General features: G+C 47.1%; 2 protein-coding genes across 2 annotated transcripts in view; one reads left to right on the top strand and one right to left on the bottom strand.

The window, feature by feature from the left end:
• The window catches only part of ENOSF1 (enolase superfamily member 1), a 50,669-nt gene extending 38,567 nt beyond the window's left edge, over window positions 1-12,102 (top strand). Inside the window, 10 exon segments of the mRNA XM_066247181.1 lie at window positions 2,896-3,030; window positions 7,275-7,319; window positions 8,328-8,421; window positions 8,424-8,468; window positions 8,721-8,774; window positions 8,777-8,828; window positions 11,178-11,197; window positions 11,200-11,258; window positions 11,995-12,025; window positions 12,028-12,102. Coding sequence (XP_066103278.1) covers window positions 2,896-3,030; window positions 7,275-7,319; window positions 8,328-8,421; window positions 8,424-8,468; window positions 8,721-8,774; window positions 8,777-8,828; window positions 11,178-11,197; window positions 11,200-11,258; window positions 11,995-12,025; window positions 12,028-12,095 — 603 coding nt within the window. The 3' untranslated portion in view covers window positions 12,096-12,102.
• Window positions 12,103-12,879: 777 nt separating this feature from the next.
• Window positions 12,880-22,834, bottom strand: TYMS (thymidylate synthetase). The gene is made up of 7 exons (XM_066247182.1): window positions 22,493-22,834; window positions 20,380-20,453; window positions 18,785-18,959; window positions 15,860-15,961; window positions 14,993-15,168; window positions 14,562-14,633; window positions 12,880-13,443 (listed from the first exon to the last, which is right to left on the bottom strand). The coding sequence occupies exons 1-7, from the start codon at window positions 22,689-22,691 to the stop codon at window positions 13,306-13,308; spliced, it is 936 nt and encodes a 311-aa protein (XP_066103279.1). The 5' UTR covers window positions 22,692-22,834; the 3' UTR covers window positions 12,880-13,305.
• Between the last annotated feature and the right edge of the window lie 1,414 nt (window positions 22,835-24,248).

Genomic DNA, 24,248 nt, shown 5'->3' with positions numbered 1-24,248 from the left:
CTGCTGAAGGCCCACGGTCAAGGCACATATGAGAAAGCAATCAATGAACAACTAAGGTGTCGCAATGAAAAACTGATGATTGATGCTTCTCATCTCTCTCCGTTCCTGTCTGTCCCTGTCTATCCCTCTCTCTGACTCTCTGTCTCTGTAAAACAAAAAAAACACACACACAAATGATCCAGTTATGATCCTCATACTTCAGAAAATCGAGGACAATTTTTTTTTTTTTTGAGGACAATTTTTATGCCATTCTTACTAAATCACTCAGTTCAGGTTGGCTAAACTGCTGAGTGGTTAATGACTGCTTGGCATCAGAAGAAGACCCTTCAGATTCTACAACCATTGCCTCATGCATCTTATAAAAATACACTTGATCACCATGTTCACTTTTTTTGTCCTTAGAAGCAATAAAACCTTTGAAAGCTGGAACCGGGAGTGTCTCAGAGTGTGGGATAGGTCGTATTGCTGAAGGAATATTAGGATATGTGATCATATGCCATTTTTTCTTGCTGATGCCCTTTGTATGGATCAGACAGAAATAACAGTCACTGCCGTGGTCCTTAGGTTCACGCCAAACCATGGGAATACCAAAAGGTATTCCTTTGCGTTTTTCTTTAGTCCAGTCACGAAGCATTTCCTCACAATTATGACACACAATATGAGGAGCCCAATTCTTGTCTTGATCACCAAGGGGAACTTGAAAATAGGCAATATATGCATGCATCACAAATGATGAAATATTGCACCTTTGACGTTGAAGTGTGTAACAGCCACATATATAACAGAAGGTGTCAGGACTATTCTTACATTTACACCTACTCGAAGAAGCCATGATTCAATCTTAAAACAAAATAAGAGGGTGTTTTTATCAGATAATAATTTTTCACATTTAAAAACAACTACAATTATGTAAAAGTGATGTTTGTAAAACATTAATTGCCTTGTAGTAATGTTCAATCCAAGAGTCGTTGCCCTTTTACTCCAGTTTAAAAACCAATGCATGCCATTAACTGTAACAAAAAAGAAATTAAAATTGCATAAAAACTAGAGCATGCACCAAAAAACAGATTTCAGATTTGGAATCAGTGATACAGAAATATATAGAAACAGTTCTAAAACCTCATGCAACAGAGAATGAAAAAAAAAATTGTTCCCCAGTGATTGGTACCTAAAATCCTTATATACAAGTATAGGCACCAGAGTTTTTAAAAAGAAGGTACCTTGAGAACATTATGCTGAGTGAAATAAGTAAATCAGAAAAAGTTAAGAACTATATGATTTCACACATAAGTGGGATATAAAACTGAGACTTATGAACATAGATAAAAGTAAAGTGGTTACCAGGGGGAGGAGATTAAAGAGGGGCAAATATACGATGACAGAAAATGATCTGACTTGGGGCATACAATGCAATCAACATGAAATGTTCATCTGGAACCTATGTACTCTTTTTTTTTTTTTTTTTTTTTTTACAGAGACAGAGTCAGAGAGAGGGACAGACAGACAGGAACAGAGAGATGAGAAGCATCAATCATCAGTTTTTCATTGTGACACCTTAGTTCATTGATTGCTTTCTCATATGTGCCTTGACTGGGGGCCTTCAGCAGACCGAGTAACCCCTTGCTCGAGCCAGCAACCTTGGGTCTAAGCTGGTGAGCTTTGCTCAAACCAGATGAGCCTGCGCTCAAGCTGGCAACCTTGGGGTCTCGAACCTGGGTCCTCCGCATCCCAGTCTGACGCTCTATCCACTGCGCCACCACCTGGTCAGGCCCTATGTACTCTTGATCAGTGTCATCCCAATAAATTTCATTTCTAAATAAAATAAAAATAAACATACACAAAGTCACTTTGGAACAAAAAGGGTAGATAATTACTATTATTATATTTTTGTAAAACAAATAAAATTATGTCTATTTCTTGTCAGATCGGCAAAAAATATATTTTTGGTGTGCTGCAGAATTTTAGTAATTAGTTCATATGTGCCATAAGATGAAAGAGGTTAAAAATCGCTGTACTAGGGATAGCTGTCTCTGTCTCTTCTGAAGCGAGATAATGTCGGGGGCAGAGGGGCCCTTTGTTAGTGTCTGCACACCCAGCACCTGACTTATAGGCAGGATCTCTGCACAGAGCTAGGTTCCTTGGAGTAAAAGGCCTAGACTTGAACTCACCATTTACTTGACTTAAGATTCATGGGCAAGTTACTTCTCTGCATGTCAGTTTTCTTATCTGTACAATGGGTTAATACGAACTGCCTTGTAGAGTTATTATAAATATTAAATGGGACAAAATGAGTAAAATTTCTGGTGGCATAGGTGCTAAATTAATGGTGGTGTTTGGGTTATTTATTGTACCAGTCACATGGAAGGCAATAGTTAATAAACTCAGTATTGGCTGTGCATAATTCACACTGTGATAAAGCAGTTCCTACAATGAACAATGCAACAAAAATGTTTTCATGTGGCATCTAAATGCAGACTGAGTCAGAGCTCCGGGCCAGCGAGTACAGGACACCTTCTGGCCATCTCCTCCAAAGACAGTACAGTGAGCCCTCACATAATGTCAATAGGTTCTGCAACCTTAAGCAAAATGATATATAACAAAACCAGTTTTATCATAGGCTCATTGATACAGACAAGATCTAAGTTCCTACGGCATCTTATAACATTATAACATTAAGTAGGACTTGCAGTATCTAGAGCCAAAAATCTGGCCTCTGTGGCTCCTCTTTGGCACCCTTTGTTATGGCTGTGTGCTGGTCCTTCAAAGAGGAAATGTCAGGTGCCCCAGGGGCGACTTGCCAAGCACCCAGTGGCAGAGTGACAGCGTTTCCTCCCTGGGAGCCACAGCCCAGGTCAGCACCCGGCAGACCTCACTGCTAAGGCTCTCTCCGTACAGATGCTGGACGCCAGCCAGCACTGGGATGTGCCCGAGGCAATGGAGTGGAAGTCAAAACGGGCTGAGTTCAAGCCATTGTGGATTGAGGAGCCAACCTCCCCTGATGACATTCTGGGACATGCCACTATCTCCAAGGTAGAAAAACTGCAACTGCTGCTGTTCTGTCATTTCCATATATATGTTGTTGTTGTTTTCATTTTTCTGAAGCTGGAAACAGGGAGAGACAGTCAGACAGACTCCCGCATGCGCCCGACCGGGATCCACCCGGCACGCCCACCAGGGGCGACGCTCTGCCCACCAGGGGGCGATGCTCTGCCCATCCTGGGCGTCGCCATGTTGTGACCAGAGCCACTCTAGCACCTGAGGCAGAGGCCACAGAGCCATCCCCAGCACCCGGGCCATTTTTTGCTCCAATGGAGCCTCGGCTGCGGGAGGGGAAGAGAGAGACAGAGAGGAAAGTGCGGCGGAGGGGTGGAGAAGCAAATGGGCGCTTCTCCTGTGTGCCCTGGCCGGGAATCAAACCCCGGCTCCTCCTCACGCTAGGCCGACGCTCTACCACTGAGCCAACCAGCCAGGGCTCCATATATTTTTTGGTTGGTTTTCCAGAGTGGTCACAACAGATCCTAAAGTTTCTTTGCCTATCCCCCTTTACTTTTCTTGATGAAATAGTGGAAATAATTGTTACTTGTAACAAGTACTGGAATTACAGGCCTGACATTCGTTTGTTCACTACAGTTTATGCACTGCCCTTATTTCTATTTATTTTAGAGAAAGTAAATGACTGCAAGCTGAAAGGCTACCAGCCATCCTGTCGACATTAACAGACATGGTTCTCATGCTTTGTAAATATAGAAATCTGTCTGGTATTAAAATATTTTACTCACCCAGAATGAAAAAAAATTATGTAGATTCCTCTAGAATCTAGATGACTCAGAAGGGAAGGCTTGCTTGGCTATGTCAAGGTCAGACCTCCCCAAGAGACAAGACTGCCTGTCTGTTTCCTCACACCAGGGCTCTTCTGCAAACCCACCCTATTTGGGGGCTGGCCTCTCTCCTTTTCAGGTTTAGGAAGAACCTGAATGGACCGAGCCTCTGAGAAACACCCCCATCTCTCAGGCAGGAAGTCTCCTATTAACCCAGCTTACAGCACTGATGTATAAAACCACAGTGCCAACTGGGTTATCTAGAAAGCACGTTTACTCCTAGGAGCTCTAGGTTTTAGTATTCTCTGACCAGAGCAAGCTCTGTGAGTAGCCATAGCCAACCAAAGGCTGCTGGACGAGTGAGTAATCAGGGCAGGAACTGGTTATGGGGTTTGAACAGGTGGTGACATCAGATTAAGACAACCCAGCATTGCAGTGACACTGCTTCTGCCCAGCTGTGTCAGTCTGCAGCCTCCACAGGTAATGCTTGTACAGCTGGTGACACGCACCTCTGACCCCGTTTTCATCCAATAACCCTTTCCCACCTCCCTGTGCTGCTGGATTAGTACGTTCATTGGGCTTGGAGGCCAGTTCCACCCGCCTGGGAGCCTAGGGACTGTCTTTTCTCTTTGAGGTGACTTGACATTGCTCTACTGTCCCCCTTTAGGTGTTGCTCTTAAATTTTTCCCTCTGAGGAGAGTCTTAGTCCCAAGTTCATTATGTACCTACCTGAGGTCACAGGTTCTACTGGGGTGTGGGGACTATATATTTCAGTAAATCAACGTATGATCTCTGTATGTTGGAAATTCTACAAAAACCTATAGAGAGGAATGGCCTCCACTTTCCTTATCTTACAGCCTGGCTGGAGAGAGAGAACTAAGATCCATGAAACAGGTGGAACCCAGGGCCCTGAGTGCTTCGGGCACGAGAGGAAGGCCACTTGAAGGGAGACATGGCTGCGGGCTGGGCAGAGGAGCCAGCCTCGTGGAGCTGACGGAGCTGACGCTGTAAGGAGAGCTGCAGTGCAGGTGCGGGGGGCTGGAGCGGGAGCCATGGGGTAACCACAGCCTTTGATTTCAACACAGTGGAAGCCTTCTGAGGGATCATTCCCAACTGAGCACCTGCTGAGGGTCCCTGGATAAGCAAGACCTTTGCCTTGGGGTTCTTGTGGCATAGCTGTGTCCTAGTGGCTGTCAGCTTGTCCAAACAGGGACCAGAACCCCTGCCACCTGGAGTGTCTCCTCAGAAGCCAGAAGCTCTTCTGGGCTTCGACCCTCCAGGTTTTGTTGAGGTTGGGGAGGCCAACCCCTCAGGTGCTCGGGAGGCACCTAGAGAAGAGGGGAAGAGGAGCCAAGGTTAGGGGGAGGCTGGGAGAGCCAGCACTGGGGCTGTGGGGGGACACAGTGGAATGGGAGTGCACGGTGGGGCTTTGGAGGAGGCTAGCAAGGGGCCTGGTGAGGGTCCACCTGCTCAGATGCAGCTGAGCACAGTGAGGCATCAAGGTCCTTGAATGAGAGAATGGGAATAAAGATGATTTCACTGGTGACAACATGTAGGAGAGATGAGGACTGGGCAGAGAGAAAGTGGAGGCGGGATAGGGGCCAAGAGGCTTTGCATTAAGGAGGTAGAGGGCAGCTAGGATAGGGTAGGCTCAGGAAGTATTTAAAAGAAGAAATAACCTCAGAAACATTGATACGTGAAGACACATGTAGCCCCATGTTCATTGCAGCACTGTTCACAGTGGCCAAGACATGGAAACAACCAAAAAGCCCTTCAATAGAAGACTGGATAAAGAAGATGTGGCACATATACACTATGGAATACTACTCAGCCATAAGAAATGATGACATCAGATCATTTACAGCAAAATGGTGGGATCTTGATAACATTATAAGGAGTGAAATAAGCAAATCAGAAAAAAACAAGAAATACATGATTCCATACATTGGTGGAACATAAAAATGAGACTAAGAGACATGGACAAGAGTGTGGTGGTTACCAAGGGTGGGGGGGGGAGGGAGGACATGGGAGGGAGGGAGGGAGAGAGTTAGGGGGAGGGGGAGGGGCACAGAGAACTAGATAGAGGGTGACGGAGGACAATCTGACTTTGGGCGAGGGGTGTGCAACATAATTTGATGACAAAATAACCTAGACATGTTTTCTTTGAATATATGTACCCTGATTTATTAATGTCATCCCATTACCATTAATAAAAATTTATTAAAAAAAAAAAAAAGAAGAAATAAAGTTTGGTACCTATTCAGTCAAGAACTCTGCTTTAAAGGTGGTAAATGATTAAGTCAAATGGCTTTTCCCTCTACCACTCGTCCTTCCTCCCCATTTCTGTTTTCCTCTGAGATAAAGAACTAAGTCTACTGAAATCAGGAGTTTCAGGAGCCGGAGGCTATTAGCACTAGGTGGCACCTCATCGACCAGCCGCTCTAACTCCTGACCTGTGGGTAGTCTGTGACTCGCCCAAGTCCTATTGGAGGAAGGCAAATAGTGGGAATGGAGACACCTCGCTCCTAAATGAAGACTTTTCCTACAGGAAAGTCAGCATATCTAGTGATTCAGATGCCTCCTCTGGCTGTGGAGTCAGCTGAGATTTCAAGCCGCCCTGCTCCAGAACTTTTTAGGCTTTGTGATCCAGGACTGACTCTGCCCCTTTCTCATCTGTGATATGGGGATCATGATGGCTCCTGTCCCAGTGGATGGTGATGAGGAATCAGTTCAGTTGGGGTTTTGCGCAGGGCTGGATTATTAAGAGCCCAGAAAGTGTTAGCCATTAGTGTCATTGATACTGTTCCCTAAACTGTGGAATGGCCAAGCCAGGAGAAACCAGAAATGCCTGAGAGGAGCATGTGGCTCTGCAGTCCTAGTGGGGGGTAGGGGGGTGCTAGAGCCCAGGTGGTGGGAAGTAAAGCAGCTTCAGGGGGGGAGGACAGGAAGAGCACCATCACTAGAAGATTCCAGCACCCATCTCACCAAATGAGCCCAACCTGTAAAGTCGGATCTGTGGCCACCCACTGAGCTTGAAGGGACAGGGTTCTAGAATAGCCACTGAAGGCAGATCATCAGGGAGACAACACAATGGGAATAAAGGAAATGACCTATAAGGAGGAGTCAGCTGGAGGCTGAACCCTTCAAGTCTGTGACGAGCCACTGCTGAGTGGCTGTGTCCTCTCCCAGTTCCACAGCACTGCCCAGGCTCCAGAGAGAATCTGCATAGCCAGGAAAGGAGTGAATGGCAGCAGGACAATGTTATCTTCTGTGGAGACACACACAGCCCCTCCTGTGTGCACACGACTGCCTCACACCATGCCACGCCACGCCACGGGCGTTTCTTTCTTCAGCTCTGAACAAACACTAAATAGTTAAATAGCTCTAAATTTTTAAACACTAAATTTTCAGTTCGAAAACTTAGGAAAATAATACCTGTTTCCTTTTATTTTATAGGCATTGGCCCCATTAGGCATTGGAGTTGCCACGGGAGAACAGCAAGTGACATCTCCTTGGGGTCAGCCCACACTGGCCACTTACTGAGCACATCATATGTAAGGCTGTATCACATGCTGTATTTTGAGATGGGAAACTTTCATAATCTTAGAAATTGGGTCATTTTACAGCACTTCATTAGAGTTGAGTCAGATACAGCCCAAAGTTTCTGGATTGTTCTGTGATTCATATGACTAAGGTCATTTATCCCTTTCAAAGTGTCTAATGGAAATTTATAAGGCAGCAACTTAAAACTCACTATTCCAAGGGCATGAAATGCACTGTGTGGGTCTAAGAAAGCCAGCTTCCAGATTGAGTAAACATTGCGTTCACTGTCTGTGCTTACAAACCAAGCAAAAGCGACTGCCAAGACCTGCAGCAACCAGCCCACGAGCAGAGCAGGGAGAGGGAGCAGGCTCTTGCTTCTCCTAGCGCAAGGAGCAGTGCTGCTCTGCTCCGGTTTTGTTCTGCTCTCCGTGCCATCTGCTCATCACCGTCACCGTACTTCACCTGATGCTTCACTTCACTGTGACAGCTATTTGTTAATAGATGGCTAGCAGTGTGCCTTTGCATGACTCACTGTTCCACCAGCATTTATAGAGTGAGCGGAAGGTCCCCACCTGGACTATCAGGGCTCACCCCGTGCCAAGTGAGAACAAAGAGTAAATACAGCCCAGGCTTCCTGAAGGTCACTGATGAGTGACTTGTAATTGGCATGTTGCCAGGCTTAATTAAGAGCTCCTCAAGGCCAAGTCGGATTCTTCTGTTGGTTTCATTGTAATTTTATTTCCAGGGCCACAATAGAGTGATATTTATTTATTTTATTCATTTTTAGAGAGGAGAGAGACAGAGAGGGAGAGAGAGGAGAGAGAGACAGAGAGAGAGAAGGGGGGAGGAGCAGGAAGCATCAACTCCCATATGTGCCTTGACCAGGCAAGCCCAGGGTTTCAAACCGGCGACCTCAGCATTTCCAGGTCGACGCTTTATTCACTGCGCCACCACAGGTCAGGCTAGACTCTAGCCGCTAGAGTGATATTTAAGCAGCTCCTACAGGCGAAAGGACTGCAGTTTCTCCAGATTGACAGCTGCAGGCTGGAAAGTGTTGATGAGATCTCTCAGTGCTGCTGATGGCCAAAAAGTTAAAGTAAGGGTGCAGCAGCTTGCAGACCAGACCTCCATCCGCCACCCGCGAGACACCTGTGCTTGCCTCTGTGGTTTGCCATTTTTATTTTTTTCTAACTCTTTAAAGGCTTAATCAGGTAATCTTTGATGATTTTCATCCTGGAATTTCATCCCTAAACATTAATGAATGACAGTCCCTCACAGGCAATAAGAGAAACCACAGGTTCTCACCCTTCCCCTGTCTGCCCTGCTCATGGCGTTCAGTAAAACCTGCCTTCGTTTTAGTTCCCGTCTGCCCCCATGCTGGTGGAGTTGGCCTCTGTGAATTGGTACAGCACCTGACTATTTTGACTTCCTATCAGTCTCTGCAAGCCTTACAAACAGGAGAGTACTGTGGCATTAACTTCAGTAGCGCCCCCCAGTCCAGGCCAGATCTTTCCGTCCTGCTTTCGTGAGCAGAGGGATTAAGGACCCTGCCCACTGGCACATCCTGTGGCTCAAAGGCCAAGTTGGTTTTGCTTCCCCTTCCTCACATGGGGCAGTAACAAGGAGACCCAACAGTGAATAATCACTTTTTTTTTCAGTTCTTGGCAGCTGAGTCACTTTGTAAGTACATGGAAGTGGGGGAGAAGGTGAGTTTTCAACCAGAGGAAATCAGAACTCCTTCCTCAACCAGCACCTGTTTCTGACTTTCTAAAGCCCCACTTCCACCATAGGTATATGCTCTGCGCTGCCCAACCTCCTGTTCCTAACACTAGTCTTCCTCCCCGATCTGGTCTCATCATTACTGTTTAGTTCCATCTGATTTCTCAACATGCCCCAGGTGAGCTTTATATTAAGACACTATTCTTCTAGTCATCTGCACACATACAGATTATGCTTTCTTTCCTCCTGGAATTAAATGTGGTGTTGCAGGAAGATCATGAGGTAGAAGCGGAAAAGCACGCATGGTAAAGGTGAGTGCGAAGTTTAGGGTTGTGAGAGGGGAACGGGACCTGTAAGTGTGTCTAGGGGCTCAATTATACAGCACTGCTTTCTTTCTCAGGCTGGGTAGTGAGTAGGCACATGCTGTTTTAATATGCCTTAAGTATTGTAAACTCTAAAAAATAGGTTTTTCTGGCCCTGGCTGGTTGGCTCAGCGGTAGAGCGTCGGCCTAGCGTGCGGAGGACCCGGGTTCGATTCCCGGCCAGGGCACACAGGAGAAGCGCACATTTGCTTCTCCACCCCTCCGCCGCGCTTTCCTCTCTGTCTCTCTCTTCCCCTCCCGCAGCCAAGGCTCCATTGGAGCAAAGATGGCCCGGGCGCTGGGGATGGCCCAGGCGCTAGAGTGGCTCTGGTCGCAACATGGCGACGCCCAGGATGGGCAGAGCGTCGCCCCTGGTGGGCGTGCCGGGTGGATCCCGGTCGGGCGCATGCGGGAGTCTGTCTGACTGTCTCTCCCTGTTTCCAGCTTCAGAAAAATGAAAAAAAAAAAAAAAAAATAGGTTTTTCTGTTTTTGCCCTTCATTTCAGTTCCTGAAGGCAGTACCAAGGGGTGTTGCATCAACTTTGAAAGGCTCTGTAGGTCCTGAGGGATGAGAAATAGAGGGTCAGCCCTGAGCTACTGTGCACTGACTGCCCAGGAATGTCACTGTGCAAGTAGAGAGCCACCAGACAGATACTGTGCTCACACCCCAACACCTCTGCTTGGTAGTTTTCTGTGTGGAACGCTGTTCTCTGTTCCTTGTTCCAAGGCTTACTCTCTCCCATGGGACTGGTTCTTCATTTATTTGTAGGTTATACGTAGCAAACAGTATAGTGATGACTTAGTACCTATGTCCACTGAAACCATGAGGCCCTCTCTTGCCAGTTCCTGTGTGTCCGCTGCACAGGGCGCATGCCTGCCCCTCACAGCAGCTGTTCATTAGCTGAGACAAATTAGGCTGCAGGGGCCCTGGCCGGTTGGCTCAGCGGTGGAGCGTCGGCCTGGCGTGCAGGAGTCCTGGGTTCGATTCCCGGCCAGGGCACACAGGAGAAGCGCCCATCTGCTTCTCTACCCTTCCCCCTCTCCTTCCTCTGTCTCTCTCTTCCCCTCCCGCAGCCGAGGCTCCATTGGAGCAAGGATGGCCCGGGCACTGGGGATGGCTCTGTGGCCTCTGCCTCAGGCGCTAGCTAGAGTGGCTCTGGATGCGACAGAGCGATGCCCCAGAGGGGCAGAACACCGCCCCCTGGTGGGCATGCCGGGTGGATCCCGGTCAGGCGCTTGCGGGAGTCTGTCGGACTGCCTCCCCGTTTCCAGCTTCGGAAAAATGAAAAAAAAAAAAAAAAGTTAGGCTGCAGGGTGAGGCTACTTCCCCCAGGTCACAAAACTAGATAGTGGCTGACAGGAAATATGAACACATTGGTCTGATCCTAAAATCTGTGTTCTTCTAAGTTGTGTGTATAGCTGGGACCCCACTTGGTGATTTTAATCTATTCACCTAACTTTTGGCTAACGGCACCCCAATAAGGCCAGATCCTTACTGATTCTTCTTGGGGTCGCAAAACCTTAATTAAGAGACTTCACAGTTCATTTCATCCAAGCCTCCACAGTTTATTTCAGACAAGAACCTGAGGCACAGAGGTCGAGGGAATCGTTCTCATCAGCCAAGCCTTGCCACGTCTGCCCTTTCTTCATCGCGGCGCCACCCTTTCTGCGGTAACAGTCCTAGTGAATCATCTACCGTAAGGCGTTACTGCCCCACCTTCTTCCTTCCTCCTAGGATGTGCGAATATGCTGACCACTTCACGCACATTTCAAGTATCCTGTGATAATCAAGAATGCTTCCTACATGCCTCCTAAGGTGAGCCTGGGCAGGAAGGCCTTCCGGAGCAAGCCACTGCTGTGCTGGTTCTCATGAGCTAGACCCTAGAGCACAAAGCTTCGACTCCTTGCAGTTTATTTTCATATCTAGAAACAAAGGGCTCTTTAGTCCACATGAAATTCCCAAGGCCTGCCGGTCAGGGTCTGAGGTGAAGTTGCCCTGACAAGGATTCCTCGCCAGATGAGACCTTAAAACGTGCACTCCTTGTGCGAAAAACCTAAACAACAATCTGGCACAACTAGCAGGTTAGTCAACTGACAAGTTTTATTTTATTTTATTTATTCATGAGAGAGAGAGAGAGAGAGGGAGAGAAGGGGGGAGGAGCAGGAAGCATCAACTCCAGCTTTTCCAGGTCGACGCTTTATCCACTGCGCCACCACAGGTCAGGCAACTGACAAGTTTTGACTGCAGTTGTGTTATTTGGGCCATTTGTTCTCAATACATTCAAGAGGTCAGGCCTCATCTTCACAAATAGGTTGGGTTATCAGAAGAAGTTTGATTTGTTCACTAATCCTGGGAAACAGCCAATTAGTTTGTCCCTCTCCTCCATTTCAAACAACCAGAAAATTTAAAAAATATTAATTCACTTGCCTCTGGCTTAGATTTAAAAGCATTTCTAGGAGCAGCAGTAATGTATAAATGTTTTCTGTTCCAGGTGGTGGTTTTTAACACTGCTCTTTTTTTTTTTTTTTTTTTTTTTTTTGGCCTCTGATAGGAAGCTGGGTATTCAACAGAAATGAAGGAAGAATTGTGAAGAATCACCAGTATCCAGATGGGGAAGTCTGGAAGAAACTCCTCGCTGCTCAAGGGAGTTAGTGTTCAGCTCTCACACCCATTTCTTTTTTAACTGAAAGGGCTTAAAATTTCTTGGGTATGGTTTTACAAAAATAGGGAAAGAAAATCATCCTACCAATGAAAACAAAATCAGCTGAAAGTCATGTTAGCCTCAGGAATCAGCTCAGTAATTATTACTTGATTCTTTTAGCAAATAAACGCTCTCCTACTTAATCCTTAAACAAACTTACAGTTAACTAACTCCAGGTCCAGGAAGATGTTCTTATTTCTACCAAGTGCTGGTACCCAGACATTAAAGAGTACTTGGAAAATAAGCAGCATGTTGCATAATTTGTTGGAACAATTCCTTATTCTTTTTATTTAACATTTGTCATAAATTAGCAGGATAAAAATAGGTCTGCAGTACCACGGGGTATCTGGTATGCAGCAAGGATAAAAAGATTCCACGGATTAGCCCTGAAGTGGGTTAGCACCTTTTCCCCAGCTTAGTCTAACCACATTACAGAATTCACACCATACTGAAACTATTGAGGGCGAGCTGCTGTTTCATATACTATTTACAACCCTTAAGGAAAAAAACCCCTCTATCCTAAGTAATTTTAATAATAAAATGAAGCTAGAATTAGATAAATCATAGGAAATTGGAAAAATATAGCCAGCATTTCTAAAATATATTCTAACCTTCTCAATATAGCACTTTTATTTAGGAGGGTTCAGTTCCTCTATTTTAGGCAGGAACTGTGCAGAATGGCAATAGAGAATTAGAAACAAAAGACCCAGATGAATGCAGAACACTTTATCATAACAATGTATAAAACAAAACTTTAATGTTCATAACCACACATTATCATAACTGATGCTATTCAGCTTGCTCAAATTGGAATAGCTCCTAATACTTGAAGAAATTTGCGACCCTTTATGCAAATGAGGAGTTGAAATGTATGTGTATGTTTGCATATATAAATTTTTACTCCCCTTACTCTATTCATAGTCTCAGCATTTTCATACAGCCTCATTGAGGTAACCAAACACAAGGCTTTTTATTACTAAGAGAAGCAGCAGTTAAATTTGCCAGTGGCAACAGCCTTAGGTTAATGAGTAGTAACTAACTCATTACCAACTGATTTCTGACCCAGTTCCTTCTTCCAGAGCAAAAAGAACTTTCACCTCAGCATTCAGTCCAACCCCTAAAGACTGACAGTATCCTTTAAACAACTCCTTTAAAAGCACTCTAAACGGCCATTTCCATTTTAATAGTCGGATGAGGATTATACCCTTCAATCTGAAAGTCTTCAGTTTTGAAGTCATCAATTGTCTCAACTCTTCGAAGGATTTTGAGCTTCGGGAAAGGCCTTGGTTCTCGCTGAAGCTAAAAAGAACACAAGACCATTATTTTGCTGTATCTAGGCTACTGCTTCAATTCAGTTCCACACATCCCTTCATGAAACAAGCACACAGTATTTTATCAACAAGCATCTTTCAGGAGTAATACTGTAGATACCTTTTCCCTGGTTCTGCAGAACTGGTGGAGCAAAACTAACCAATTCTCTCACACGCATGAAGAGTGGAGGGTATCTGGAGGAGTCATTCGTTGTCGGGAGCCTTGTGGTTCACCATGTTAGTTTTTATGATTGACTGCTCTTTGTAAATTTAGTGAGGGGACATGATCTTTTACTTTTGTATCTGTAACTCACAGTAGGCGTTCTGAATGGTTACGTGAGTCCTGTTATCCCCATCTGTCAACTATCCCTGGCAGAATGGATGAGGAAAGAGGACGTCTGTTGACAATTGACAGAAAGGGAAGCAAGCCAGGGTTCCTGGGGTGAGTACTGGCGATTAGGGTGTGGACACAGGTCCCAACCTCATGTGACTGTCTGGCACGACAGGAGCAGAGCCAGAGAAGCATCTGGATAAACCCTGAAGTCGTCCTCTGATCAGAGCAGACACATCTGCTCAGAGGAGAAACTTCCCACACCTGGAGGGAATCTGGAAGAGCCTAAAAGGGTTTGGGCTTGAAATTTTTATTCTTGGGGCTCATTGTGCAGACACTCTTTATTGTCATTTCAATTCGTTTCTTGGCTGCTATAATTTACGGATTTGAACAGATTTTTGATCAAGTTCAGACCTAAATAATGTATTTAGCATAAACTTAAAAAAACATTTGCATTTAAATTCCTCAAGTAAAAATACAAGTTGAAATGCTACCTCGGGGAGGTCCCAAAGTCCCCGTTCTGAATGTGTTTCTCCCCCTGATCCTTGTCCTAAGCCCCCCACATCACTGTCACGTTAGGTGCCTGCAGTTGTTGAGGGATGTATCTGCCTTGTCGCCATCCACTGTCCCCACTACCTGTCCCTAAACTGAAGCTGCAAGTCACCTTATCTCAGTCATAGCATGGAGAACAATGCCTATTACAGGAGAGATGTTCTATACACCAATCTTTCAAGAGAAGGGACCAATTTTCACGGTGTGACACATAGGATTCTTACCTGTATTTTCAGCGGCTCAATGTGATTCAGGTAAATGTGTGCATCTCCCAAAGTGTGTACAAAGTCACCTGGCTGAAGCACGCAGGAGGAAGCAAAAACAGTGTGTGTCTTAGTTTTAATTCCTTTAAAACACATCACTTAAAAACACATTGTGGACAGTACGCAGACATCTCAAAGCTTTTCAGAAAATAAAATTTAACCAGTCTGCTTTTAAGCAAAATTAAATCATAAAAGTTATCTTAACCTCTAAACTTTTTCATATAGACCATATAAACCTCTAAACTTTTCATATAGTTCTAAAATGAAGTTCCACAGTGAGTCAGTTCATTTATTTAGTCAGAATCCTGTGCACTTGGTTTTTTCACGTTAAAGAATCTAAGAGCTCAGCACTTTAGGCTAGCAATAACTGTTCCTTCCCAAGAGTAGCCCACCTTCAGGCCAGTGATGTGCGCGATCATGTAGGTGAGCAGGGAGTAGCTGGCGATGTTGAAGGGCACACCCAGGCCCATGTCTGCTGACCTCTGGTACAGCTGGCAGGACAGCTCGCCATTCACCACATAGAACTGGCAAAGGGCATGGCATGGAGGTAGGGCCATGAGAGGCAGATCTGAGGAGCCAGCACACAGGGAATGAGGGGCGGGGGTTTTCAACACCACTGTTGGCAAAGTAAAACAGGAGCAAAACATACTCCAACTCCTAGGATGGAGGTCATGAGAAAGCCACCGAGCCACAGTGACCCCCATGACCAAAAGCAGACTGTTCCAGTCTCAGGGATGGCACAAGCCAACAGAGACCCATCCATTGACAGGAGCCTCTGTGCTGTATGTTTACAACTGAAGCAACACTCTCCCATCCACGCTGAAATTCAATATTTGCAGGAGCCATAGGCACATCTTACATCTTACTGTATTCCAAGTCTCTATTATAATGGTAATTATTCCACTCTGGGTCTTTCTTACATGTTGGGAAAGTTTAATTTTATAATACTGTTGTTAAAAAATATTAATATCAATGTGGAAGGGACCTGAAACTTTATCTGCCCCAATTTAAAATGTTAAAATTTTATATTTTTATGGGCAATTTAAAGTCCTTTATGGAATAAGTATGAACAGACAAACTAAGGTCATATGGGTCCAATCCCATCCTCTGAAGGAGAAATGGGGCCAAGTGTAACTCCCCCAGGGTCCCCCAAGCGGAGTGGGGCTGCCTCCCACTGGGGCTCCTGCTCATGGCCAAGTTGCCTCCCTTTGTGCTAACTGTACGTTAGGACATAAGAGGATGAGCAGGAGGCTTTCAACCTTTTGGGTTCCAAGCACACAGGATGATTCTTCTGTCGTCAGGGTTGGTTTTGATCGTGTCAATCACCTTTTGAAGTTGGTCTACTCCGTGACCTGAATAATCTGTAGAATTGTCAAGAGAGAAGATGTGCACACATTAATCACAGCAGCTCATGAGATGGCCTTATAGGTTGGTCATCTCTCAAACTGTCCCTCCACAGGCCCCCTTGGCTCATGGTTACAAGATATCCAGTGCACTCTATAAATTTTCAGGTCTTCAAGGCCTTGTCTAGGCTCCTAGGTCTGTCCTCTGGAGCCATAACAAAGTCTATTTCCATGGAAAGTCCTTGAAATATGTGGTTGGTCACGGTGTCACTTCTCCTCATCCCCAATTTCAAGTTTCTTTTAGTGGTGCCAAAGGACTTAGTCTCTATACCCATCAACCAATTTTTTTTTTTTTTTTTTTTTTTTTTTGCAAGAGAGAGGGACAGGAGAGAGATGAGAAGCATTAACTCATAGTTGCATCACTTTAGTTGTTCACTGATTGCTTCTCATATGTGCCTTGACCAAGGGGCTCCTGCTGAGCCAGTGACCTTTGGGCTCTAGCCAACAACCATGGCATCATTTTGACGATCCCATGCTCAAGCCAGTGACCTTGGAGTTTTGAACCTGGGACTTAAGAGTCCCAGGTTTGCCTGACCAGGCGGTGGCGCAGTGGATGGAATGTCGGACTGGGATGTGGAGGACCCAGGTTCGAGACCTCGAGGTTGCCAGCTTGAGCACGGGCTCATCTGGTTTGAGCAAAGCTCACCAGCTTGGACCCAAGATCGCTGGCTTGAGCAAGGGGTTACTCGGTCTGCTGAAGGCCCACGGTCAAAGCACATATGACAAAGCAATCAATGAAAAACTAAGGTGTTGCGATGAAAAACTGATGATTGATGCTTCTCATCTCTCCGTTCCTGTCTGTCTGTCCCTATGTATCCCTCTGACTCTGTCTCTGTAAAAAAAAAAAAAAGAGTCCCAGGTTTGAGCTCTAACCACTGCGCCAGCACTGGTCAGACCCATCAACTACTCTTATCATGCTTCATTGATATGATCTAGTTTATACATGTCACAGAAAGTAAACAGAATACACAATTCCATACACATTAACAACTAACAGAAGACTGGATTCCTTTCAATGACCTTGACAGTATCCAACACTTCCACCTAAAATTACAACTTAGCCAGTAAACACCTATGCATCTGTAAACATCAGAAAACCTCTATAATTATTATACCACTTTGTATCTTCACGCTGTTATAATCCAGTAGTTTGTTCTCTCTCTCTCTCTCTCTTTCTTTTTTAGGTGAGGAGGGAAAGATAGTGAGGCAGACTCCCACATGTGCCCCAGCTGGGATCCTCCAGCAACCCAGTCTGGGGCCAATGCTCAAGTACCAAGCTATTTTTAATTCCTGAGGCTGATGTGCTCAGACCAACTGAGCCACTGGTTGTGGGACAGGAAGAGGGAGAAGCTGGGGAGAGGAAGGGAGAAAGAAGGGATGATCTCTTCTCCTGTGTGCCCTGACCAGGAATAGAACCTGAGACATCCATATACCAGGCTGACATTCTATCCACTGAGAAACCGGCTAGGGCCCAGATGTTTTCATCTTCCTAAACCGAGACTTCACACCTGTAACATTAATTCCTCATATCACCCGCCCCCCAGCCCCTGGCTATCACCATTCTATGTCTATGAATTTGCCTATGCCAGGAATGCACAGCACTTTCAAACTTAACAAAGTTGCCAACATTCAAAAGATCTCAAGATTGTACATAAAACACAGATTTTAGGCTTTTATTGATGAGTTATGATAATATCAGGCCCACATCCCTCTACAGGCTGATGAGACGTGACTGTCCCCTTTAGGAGACTCGTGCTCTCCGGGTGGCAGGTCTGCTCCCAGCTAGCAGACTTACTTTCTGCACATACACACGGACACACACACACTGAGGGACACATTTGCTTTTGTAACCTCTAACCTCAGGATCCGTGGGCCAGGGCAGAGAACCAGGGCTGGACTCGGCAAGTGATGCCACCAAGTGACAGAGGAAAGTGGCTATCAGTAGTTTCATCTTCTTCCACCCAGCAGGGTGGGGAGCAGAGGGTGACCGGGGAAATGAACTATCATCAGTGCCACCTACAGTGTGATGGGCAGCTCAGTCTTGAAAAGGGAGAGCAAAGCCCCTGCAAGGCAATGGCTGGATGTTTAGTCTCCCGATGAACTTCCTACCTTATTCCCTAACACCGTGACCAACTGTGTCACAATTTTTTTATTTTTTTAATTTTTATTATTATTTTTTCTGTATTTTTTCTGAAGCCGGAAACGGGGAGAGACAGACAGACTCCTGCATGCGCCCGACCGGGATCCACCCAGCACGCCCACCAGGGGGCGACGCTCTGCCCCTCCGGGGCGTCGCTCTGTTGCGACCAGAGCCACTCTAGCACCTGGGGCAGAGGCCGAGGAGCCATCCCCAGCGCCCGGGCCATCTTTGCTCCAGTGGAGCCTCGGCTGCGGGAGGGGAAGAGAGAGACAGAGAGGAAGGAGAGGGGGAGGGGTGGAGAAGCAAATGGGCGCTTCTCCTGTGTGCCCTGGCCAGGAATCGAACCCAGGACTTCTGCACGCCAGGCCGACGCTCTACCACTGAGCCAACCGGCCAGGGCCAACTGTGTCACTATTTGCTGATGAAACAAGGTACAGAAAGTGCCAAGCACCCAATAATGCTAATCACCAGGAGTGTGAGCTGACCCCAGTGAGGTGTGATTCCTGAACCTCAAACAGCTATAACAAGCTTAAAGTTATACATCAGCTTCCCAAACACTGGCTTCTTAACACCCACACTTTAGGTGAAACCATGGAGCTAATACGGGCACTCAGGAATTTGAGGCAGTACTTTCTCCTCACCTGAATCCATATCTTGGTACTCTGCCCCAAAATGTCTCCACTGAAAGCCATAAACAGGGCCTAAATCCCCTTCTTTTCTGTTGAAGAATCCCAGGTGGTCCAGGAAGCCACGGGACCCGTTGGCATCCCAGATTTTCACTCCCTTGGATGCCAGTTCTTTAGCATTGGTGGATCCCTTGAAGAGATGGGAGAACAGAGCTGGTGAATTCACTCACCTAGGAGCCTTTGGAGCCACTGGGGCCCATCCCTCAAGAGCCCCCTCCAGGCCAGCAACAGGCACTCGGCACATCCCTGCACAGCCTGTCAATTTTCAAGCAGGCTGGTCCCAGCCCAACTTTGGAGGACCTCCAGGTCAGTCTGATCTCTTCTCTGGAACCACTCTCTCAAACCTCTTTTCCTGTTCCCCTCAACTAAAGTTTCTAGACTAAACACGTCCCAAGTCCGTCAAGTATTCTCACTCCGTCTAGCAGTTTTGTCTCTTAACCAAATGTGTTCTGTGTCCAAGTGTGACACCCAGAATGAATTGATTGCCTCACGTGCAATCCATTGAGCGTACTTTATTTTTATTTTATTTTTTTGTGGCAGAGACAGATAGGGACAGACAGACAGGAAGGAAGAGAGATGAGAAGCATCAATTCTTCATTGCAGCACCTTAGTTGTTCACTGATTGCTTTCCCATTTGTGCCTTGACCACGGGCCTTCAGCAGACCGAGTAACCCCTTGCTCAAGCCAGTGACCTTGGGTCCAAGCTGGTGAGCTATGCTCAAACCAGATGAGCCCACGCTCAAGCTGGCGACCTCGAGGTCTCGAACCTAGGTCCTCCACATCCCAGTCCGATGCTCTATCCACTGCGCCACCGTCTGGTCAGGCCATTGAGCGTTCTTTTTTATTTTTATTTTTTTGTATTTTTCTGAAGCTGGAAACGGGGAGAGACAGTCAGACAGACTCCCGCATGTGCCCGACCGGGATCCACCCGGCACGCCCACCAGGGGGCAATGCTCTGCCCCTCCAGGCGTCGCTCTGTTGCGACCAGAGCCACTCTAGCGCCTGAGGCAGAGGCCAAGGAGCCATCCCCAGCGGGAGGGGAAGAGAGAGACAGAGAGGAAGGAGAGGGGGAGGGGTGGAGAAGCAGATGGGCGCTTCTCCTGTGCCCTGGCCGGGAATCGAACCTGGGACTTCTGCACGCCAGGCCGACGCTCTACCACTGAACCAACTGACCAGGGCCATTGAGCGTTCTTTAGATCTGGTATATAGAATATTTCTATTAATTGCCCTAATCAGTACTAGCTTTTCAGGCGAATGGATCTGTCACGTGCTTTATATGTACCACTATCAAATTACATTTACCCCAACCTATACTTGCACAGTTAAGTGTTGTTCATTGTTTTTGTTTTTGCCAAGTATAAGACTATGTTTATTTCTCTTATATTTTGTCTTATTAGATTTGGCTCTTGTCATTCTAACCTGTATCCAGATTGTGTGTTCACTTCAAGGACAGACCCCTGGTGTCTTCAGGTATGATGTACCATAAAGGTAACAAGCAAGGCTATAGTGCCACGCAACCTGGGCTCAGTGCTCTAACTTCCCTGCTTTACCTTGATAAACCACAGCAATTCTTCCAAAACACCCTTCCAGAATACACGCTTGGTTGTCAGCAGAGGAAATTCATCTGCAAAACAGTTTGGAAATAGTTTGCCACATAATTTCAAGATGGCAAAATAGCACACATGCCATCTAACTTTCTCTATGGAAGAAAAATGCCCCAGGACATGTTGCCCTGGAGTGACCACAGAAGCCACTGGAAAACTGTGACTCCTGCCAAGTGCAGGCCGGGATCAGGGTGGAGCTCCCATGCTGCAGTGCAAGTCAGTGGCACAATTCAGACGGAGACCACCCTTCTGAGCCCCGTACTCAGCAGACATAGGAGTTCCACACAGTTAGATGGGACAAGGGCAGGGATGCCTGTAGGAACAGGGAAAATGCACCCACCCACTACCGTTAGTGAGACTCCTTCACAGAGATGTGACCACGACACACAAAGTGTGGCCCTTGGACAAAGCCTGGAGGCTCCCAGGGTTAGTCCATGATTGTCCTGCTGGGCAAAACTTTCTCAGGATCCAGGAATAGTAGATATCACACTGGCCCAAACTGAAGAATAGTTTTTAAACTATGCAAAGTAAATTAACATCTATGTTTTAAGTGAACCAAAGACAGTAACTCTTTAAACACCTTATCTACCTGATCCTATTTAATCTTCAAAACAACCCTCCTTGAGGCACCTTTATGATCTATATCCATTTTATAGGCACAAGAATCGGATACAGGTTTGTAACAAGAAACAGAACAATAAAAATGTAAAAGTTTATCTCTATTCAGTTGTATAGTTGACATTCAGGTAACAAGAGTACATGTTTTCAAGCACCTACTTTCATCGTTGTTGCCCCAACATTATTTCCTTTATTTCAAATACATGGGGAAGCTGAAGACAGAGAGGTTAAGTAACCTGCCCAAGGTCTAAGCCAGGGGTCCCCAAACTTTTTACACAGGGGGCCAGTTCACTGTCCCTCAGACCACTGGAGGGCCGGACTATAAAAAAACTATGAACAAATCCTTACTGCACTTATTTTATTTTAAAGTAAAAAAACAAAACGGGAACAAATACAATATTTAAAATAAAGAACAAGTAAATTTAAATCAACAAACTGACCAGTATTTCAATGGGAACTATGCTCCTCTCACTGACCACCAATGAAAGAGGTGCCCCTTCTGAAAGTGCGGTGGGGGCCGGATAAATGGCCTCAGGGGGCCGCATGCAGGCCGTAGTTTGGGGACCCCTGGTCTAAGCAGAGGAGCTGGAGTGAAAACTAGGTCTGTGGCTCACTGGAGGCCACTGCTCTTGGACTGCAGGAGGGTGGTCCCCTTTGCTCAACAAACCTACCAGAGCTGCCCAAGATCTGACGTTTTCCACTGAAGGCTCTAGGATGCGGTGGGCTGCAGTTTCACACCCGACCACCGCGAATCTGCTTTTTCCGTCATGAGTCTACCCCTCAAACCTACCCTCCACACCAGTATCCTGTGCCCACCCCCCAGCGCCCCTGTTTCCTGAAAGCCTGACCCCGGTACCCCCCAAGGGGATACTTCATCCCAGGAGCCCTACTGTTTTAAAGGAAAATACGAGTAGGAATGTCTGCTCGGACCATCGAGTTGGTTTCAAGGTTTAAGAGGAAAGCTGGTTCGTGGGCCTGAATGGGAAAACTATGAGGAACGGTAAATTCCAGCCGCCGCCTCTTAGTTCACTCTTTCTTCCGGCCGTCGTTGCCCAGCCCACAAAATATTGGCTCCAATTTTGAAAAACTTCGCGAGGCGGGAACAGGCGACACAGGGAGGGGAGGGGCGAGAGCAGGGACGAGCCCAGGCAGGTCCTCCTCTCCCAGTCCAGTCCCGGGCAAATTCTACTGGGTCGTACCCGCTGGCGGGGGACAACATAACAAGGTATTAGGAGCACAGGCCCAGGGGTCGGGAGAACCCGCGTGGTTCTACCTCCCAGCTGTCACCTCTGTCTGTGTGACCCAACGCAAATCAGCTCTCTAACCCAAGCCTCAGTTTCGACGTCTGCAAAGGGAGTCTAGGGATGCTTCCCCCATCCACGGGGCCGGCGCCTCCCCAGCGGAGCTGAAGGCCCACCGCCCCCGGCGCGGCCGCGGTCACCTCTCAGGCTGTAGCGCGCCTGCATGCCGAACACCGACAGCGTGCCGGTGCCGGTGCGGTCACCCTTCTGGAAGCCATAACGGAGGATGTGCTCGATCTGCCCCAGGTACTGCAGCTCCCCGTGGGGCCGCGGCTCTGCGCTCAGCTCCTGCGCGGCGGGCGGCGGCGGGCACGGCAGCTCAGAGCCGGAGGTAGGCATGGCGCGGGCGCAGCTGCGGGCACCGGGACAACGGTGGGAGAGGCGGCCACACCTCCTCTAAAAACCTCTTTTTTCGCAGACCACGGTAGGAATGGCAGCCAGACTTCTTTTAAGCACCTCTTTTCCCGCCGCGACCCGGCGACTCCGCCTCTTCCTGGGCGTTGATGTCGGATTCTCCAGGAACTCCGGGACCCCGCGCCTGGCGCGTCCGGGTAGCGCGCAGAGCTGGGGGCGGGGCCGGTGTCTCCGAGGAATGCGCTGACCCCGGGGTTCCTACTGATTTAATAGTTCTTGGAAGTTACGAACCTTAGGTCTAGAAAGCAGCCCTAATACACGTGTCTTGGTACTCTGGCTGAGAAAGGCCGCTCTAGTTGGAAAGTTTCGCGTCATTTACTGATCAAGGAGAGCTTGGAACAGTCTCCGCGTATTGTTATAATCTATAAACAAAACGCTGGTGTTAGAGCTGTGTGTTCTTACAATTGAAGGAGGCGTGCTAACAGGTGGTTTGCATTTCCATATTCTCCCCATTCACTGAAGGCTGGCATTTTGAGTGAGTAGAATAAGGCAGCTTTTTTTTTGCATTTTTCTGAAGCTGGAAACGGAGAGACAGACAGACAGACTCCCGCATGCGCCCGACCGGGATCCACCCGGCACGCCCACCAGGGGGCGATGCTCTGCCCCTCCGGGGCGTCGCTCTGTCGGGACCAGAGCCACTCTAGCGCCTGAGGCAGAGGCCAAGGAGCCATCCCCAGCGCTGGGGCCATCCTTGCTCCAATGGAGCCTCGGCTGCGGGAGGGGAAGACAGAGACAGAGGAAGGAGAGGGGGAGGGGTGGAGAAGCAGATGGGCGCTTCTCCTGTGTGCCCTGGCCGGGAATCGAACCTGGGACCCCTGAACGCCAGGCCGACGCTCTACCACTGAGCCAACCGGCCAGGGCCTAAGGCAGCTTTTTTACACGATTAATGACAGACATTTTCAAGTTTTTAATACCAAAAATTTAAATTTTAGTGAAATGTTTATAATATAAACACTGGTGGTGGGAACTATTTGGTAATAAATTTAAAGTGTACTAATACATGTATTGTACATGCAACAAGCAATCTTTTGAATCAACAAGCATTTATGGAGCACTTAGTAGATGCTCAATAATTTCTCATCTGGGATTATGAAGAATAAGATGTGGGCTCTGTCTGAAACATTAAACACTACTGTGGGGAAAACAGCTGCGTTAGGCTTGCTCCTGGTTTAGTGGCTGCAAGCACTTTGCCTGACTAGTGCATGAGCACCTACAGCTTATAGTCTCTGTAAGCCTAGGGGCTGGGTGTTTTTTACAGCCCTGTGAGAAGAGACCCAGCATCAATGACAACGTAAACTGGAACCAGCACTGGAGAAGGAGACTGATAGGTTCAAGAGCTGCAGTGTGAGATGCAGGCTGAGCACCAATGGCGCCTGGAACTGGAACGGTCTCTGCAGAAAGAAGTACAGGTTCGCAAGCTGCATTTTGCCCTGGAAGTTGAACGTTGGCAGTGACGGTTTTTGGAGAAACAACTGTGAGTTC

This window comes from Saccopteryx bilineata, chromosome 11 (genome assembly GCF_036850765.1).
Source record: "Saccopteryx bilineata isolate mSacBil1 chromosome 11, mSacBil1_pri_phased_curated, whole genome shotgun sequence".
NCBI classification, from domain to species: domain Eukaryota; kingdom Metazoa; phylum Chordata; class Mammalia; order Chiroptera; family Emballonuridae; genus Saccopteryx; species Saccopteryx bilineata.
The sequence above is the reverse complement of the archived record's forward strand: the minus strand, read 5'-3'. Positions and strand labels throughout refer to the sequence as shown.